Genomic DNA, 5,000 nt, shown 5'->3' with positions numbered 1-5,000 from the left:
GCTTGAAGACAATGATGATGATGATGATAATAAAGACGACGATGACAACAAAAACAGCAACTACAACAACAACAACAACGACTACAACAAGAGTCCTGAGACAGCAGAGGCTCGAAGACAATGATGATGATGATGATACTGATGATGATGACGATGATGAAGACGACAATGATAACAAAAACAGCAACAACAACAACGACTACAACAAGAGAACTGGGGCAGCAGAGGCTCGAAGATAATGATGATGATGATAATGATGACGATGATGACAACAAAAATAACAACAACAACGACGACTACAACAAGAGACCTGAGACAGCAGAGGCTCGAAGATAATGATGATGATGATGATGATGACGATGATGAAGACGACGATGACAACAAAACCAACAGCAACAACGACTACAACAAGAGACCTTGGACAGCAGAGGCTCGAAGACAATGATGATGATGATGAAGACGACGATGACAACAAAAATAGCAACAACAACAACAACAACGACTACAACAATAGACCTGGGGCAGCAGAGGCTCGAAGATAATGATGATGATGATAATGATGACGATGATGACAACAAAAATAACAACAACAACGACGACTACAACAAGAGACCTGAGACAGCAGAGGCTCGAAGACAATGATGATGATAATGATGATGATACTGATGATAGTTTCAGTTTCAGTTTCAGTAGCTCAAGGAGGCGTCCCTGCGTTCGGACAAATCCATATACGCTACACCACATCTGCCAAGCAGATGCCTGACCAGCAGCGTAACCCAACGCGCTTAGTCAGGCCTTGAGATAAAAAAAAAGGTGAATAAATAATAGGTAAGCTTACATGAATAAATAAATGAATAAATAAATAATAATTATAATATAAAAAGGTAGTAGTAAGAATAATACTACTACTAAAATAATAATAATAAATAAATAAGACAACAATGATGATAAATAAGCAAATAAATCAAAAACATGAAGACACACCTTCACACATACACCCACACATGCATAACAGATATGCACCAAACATGCAGTTTCACAGATATGAAAACACAGTCAAATACATATAAACGTACATGAGCTCCAACACACACACACACACACACACACACACCACATTACCCACATCAGTAATGATGACGATGATGAAGACGACGATGACAACAAAAACAGCAACAACAACAAAAACAACAACAACAACGACTACAACAATAGACCTGAGACAGCAGAGGCTTGAAGACAATGATGATGATGAAGACGATATGACAACAAAAACAGCAACAACAACAACAACGACTACAACAAGAGACCTGGAACAGCAGGGGCTTGAAGACAATGATGATGATGATGATGAAGACGACGATGACAACAAAAACAACAACAACAACGACTACAACAATAGACCTGAGACAGCAGAGGCTTGAAGACAATGATGATGATGAAGACGACGATGACAACAAAAACAACAACAACAACGACTACAACAATAGACCTGAGACAGCAGAGGCTTGAAGACAATGATGATGATGAAGACGACGATGACAACAAAAACAGCAACAACAACAACAAGAACAACAACGACTACAACAATAGACCTGGGACAGCAGGGGCTCGAAGACAATGATGATGATGATAATAAAGACGATGAGACAACAAAAACAGCAACAGCAACAACAACAACAACGACAACAACAACAACAACAACGACGACGACGACGACGACTACAACATGAGACCTGGGACAGCAGAGGCTTGAAGACGTTGAGAAGAAAGGAAGCAATGACCAGCCCCAGGACTAGTCTCCGGGTGGTGGAGATGGTGCAGATGTCTCGGCGACGGAGCGGGTGGCACACCCCTATGTACCTGTCAGTCACACACACCACACCACACCACATCAGTTTCAGTTTCAGTTTCACTTTCTCAAAGAGGCGTCACAGCGTTCGGACAAATCCATACACGCTACTCCACATCTACGAGGCAGAAGCCTGACAGCAGTATAACCCAACGTGCTTAGTCAGGCCTTGAGGGCATGCTTACACATTTGTGTACCTATCAGAGTGGATTTCTTTTCACATATCTTTGCCAGAGGATAACACCCTCGTTGCCATGGGTTCTTTTTCAGTGCGCCAAGTGCGTGCTACACACGGGACCTCGGTTTATCCGAAAGAATAGACGCTCGGTTTGATTGTCCAGTCAAAGAAAGGGCGTGAGCGGGATTCGAACCCACACCCTCAAGGACTCTGTATAGGCAGCTGAGAGTCTTAACCATTCTGCCACCTTCGTTCTTCACATCAACAACCACAGTTATCGTGATGATGGAGTGGGTGTCACAGCCCAATGTACCTGACGTCACACACACCACATCATCCACCACAGTCATCATACGACGTCACACACACACCACATGAACCACCACAGTCATCATACGACGTCACACACACCACATCATCCACCACAGTCATCATACGACGTCACACACACCACATCATCCACCACAGTCATCATACGACGTCACACACACCACATCATCCACCACAGTCATCATACGACGTCACACACACCACATCATCCACCACAGTCATCATACGACGTCACACACATCACATCAACAACTACAATAATCATTGCGACTGAGTGAGAGGGTGGCGCAATAGCCGAGTGGTTAAAGCATTAGACTTTCAGTCTGAGGGTCCCGGGTTCGAATCTCGGTAATGGCGCCTGGTGGGTAAAGGGTGGAGACTTTTCCGATGTCCCAGGTCAACATATGTGCAGACCTGTTAGTGCCTGAACCCCCTTCGTGTGAAAACACAAGCAGAAGATCAATTACGCATTCGGTGGGTTTGGGAGGAAAAAAACAAAACAAAAAACATTCCCAGCATGCACACCCACGAATACGGAATATAAGTATCCATTTCTTTACCCCACCTCAACCTCATCCGCATTTCAACAACCCCCTACCTCATCCCCAACCTCATCCGCATTTCCCCACCCCCTACCTCACCCCACAACCTCATCCGCATTTCCCCAACCCCCTACCTCATCCCCAACCTCATCCGCATTTCCCCACCCCCCTACCTCATCCCCAACCTCATCCGCATTTCCACAACCCCCTACCTCATCCCCAACCTCATCCGTATTTCCCCAACCCCTACCTCATCCCCCAACCTCATCCGCATTTCCCCACCCCCTACCTCACCCCAACCTCATCCGCATTTCCCCAACACCGACCTCATCCCCAAGCTCATCCGCATTTCCCCAACCCCCTACCTCATCCCCAACCTCATCCGCATTTCCACAACCCCTACCTCATCCCTCAACCTCATCCGCATTTTCCCAACCCTACCTCATCCCCACAACCTCATCCGCATTTCCCCACCCCTACCTCAGACTTGTGCAGGCTCCTTCACACCACCCTCACCTCGAAACACATCCACAATCCCCTAACCCCTGGCCTGATTTACATCCCCACACACACACTCACCACCAACCCCACCCCCTACCCACCCCCCACACCCTCCACACACACCCCAGCCAGCCCGCCCCCTCCCTCCATCCACCCTTCCTGACCTCTCCACGGTGAAGGCCACCACCAGCCAGGCGGACAGGAAGCGGGAGACGTAGTGCAGGTACATCACCATCTGACACGTGCCCTGCACCGCCATCATCACCCCGGCGCCCCTCCCCTCCTCCCCGCCGTCCCCCCCGGGGGGGCCCCCAGGCCCGTGCAGCAGGGCCGGCAAACCCCGGATGAGCCACTCCACCAGCACGTAGAAGACCAGCGCCGTCAGGTCGGCCGTGGAGAGGGCGGCGAGGTAGGTGGAGGCGGAGAGGGAGCGCATGTTGCGGCTGAGGAAGACACACAGCGACAGGCTGTTGCCCACCACGCCCACCAGGAACACCAGGGGGGTGAACCAGGCGTAGAACAGCCTGCCCACGATGAAGGTCATGGGCCGGTCGTCGGGAGCCGTGTGCAGGTCGGCCAGGGAGTGCACCCCGGCTGGCAGGGAGCAGTTGCTGCTGACGTTGGGCCAGTGGCCGTCTGGGGTGGACGTGGCCAGGTAGGTCATGACCCCGACCAGATCCAGGCGCTCCGAGTTGGTCAGGCAGGCCAGGGGCGAGGAGGAGAGGTTGCCCTGGAGCAAAGAGAACGAGAGGTCCTGAAGTGACGTTAGAGGTCCCCCCCAAAAACGTTGTTGTTTTGGGCCCATTGAACTGATAACCTTAGTGATCTTTAACCTGGTAACCTCTTGTTGTCGTTGATGATGATGATGTTGTTGCTGTTGCTGTTGTTGTTGTTGTTGTTGTTGTTGTTGTTGCTGTTGATGATGATGTTGTTGTTGTTGTTGTTGCTGCTGTTATTGTTAATGTTGTTGTTGATGTTTTTGTTGCTGTTACTGCTGCTGCTGTTGTTGTTGTTTTGGGCCCATTGAACTGATAACTTCTCGTTTTGGTGATCTTTAACTTGAAAACCTCTTCTTGTTGTTGATGATAATGTTGTTGCTGTTGATGATGATGTTGTTGTTGTTGTTGCTGCTGTTGTTGTTATTGTTGATGTTGTTGTTGCTGTTGCTGCTGCTGCTGTTGTTGTTGTTTTGGGCCCATTGAACTGGTAACCTCTCAGTTTTGTGATCTTTAACCTGATAACCTCTTAACAGCAGCAGCGGCAGCAACAACAACAACAACAACAACAACAACAACAACAATAACAACAACAACAGCAGCAACAACAACAACATCATCATCAACAGCAACAGCAACAACATCATCATCAACAACAACAACAACGGAAGCAGCAGCAACAACAGCAGCAACAATAACAACAGCAACAGCAGCAGCAGCAACAACAGCAACAACAACAACGAACCCTCCCTCCCCCCCCCACCCCCCTCCCTTCCTGCCTGTGCCCCCCTCCCCATCTCCCTCCCTCCTTTTACCTATTTCTCGAACCAACCATACCCGCGTGTCCCCCTCCCCCCCCCCCCCCCCCCCCCCTCACCCCC

At 48.8% G+C, this 5,000-nt stretch overlaps 1 protein-coding gene across 1 annotated transcript in view; it reads right to left on the bottom strand.

The window, feature by feature from the left end:
- The window catches only part of LOC143290728 (cysteinyl leukotriene receptor 2-like), a 56,229-nt gene that overhangs the window by 9,585 nt on the left and 41,644 nt on the right, over positions 1 to 5,000 (bottom strand). The window contains exons 2-3 of the mRNA XM_076600243.1: positions 3,568 to 4,133; positions 1,737 to 1,863 (exon numbers count right to left, since the gene is read on the bottom strand). Of these exons, the coding sequence (XP_076456358.1) occupies positions 1,737 to 1,863; positions 3,568 to 4,133 (693 nt within the window). The remainder of the gene's footprint in view (positions 1 to 1,736; positions 1,864 to 3,567; positions 4,134 to 5,000) is intronic.

Source organism: Babylonia areolata, chromosome 16, assembly GCF_041734735.1.
Source record: "Babylonia areolata isolate BAREFJ2019XMU chromosome 16, ASM4173473v1, whole genome shotgun sequence".
Lineage (NCBI taxonomy): Eukaryota > Metazoa > Mollusca > Gastropoda > Neogastropoda > Buccinidae > Babylonia > Babylonia areolata.
Note: the sequence above shows the minus strand (reverse complement) of the source record. Positions and strands in the feature narration are given on the sequence as shown.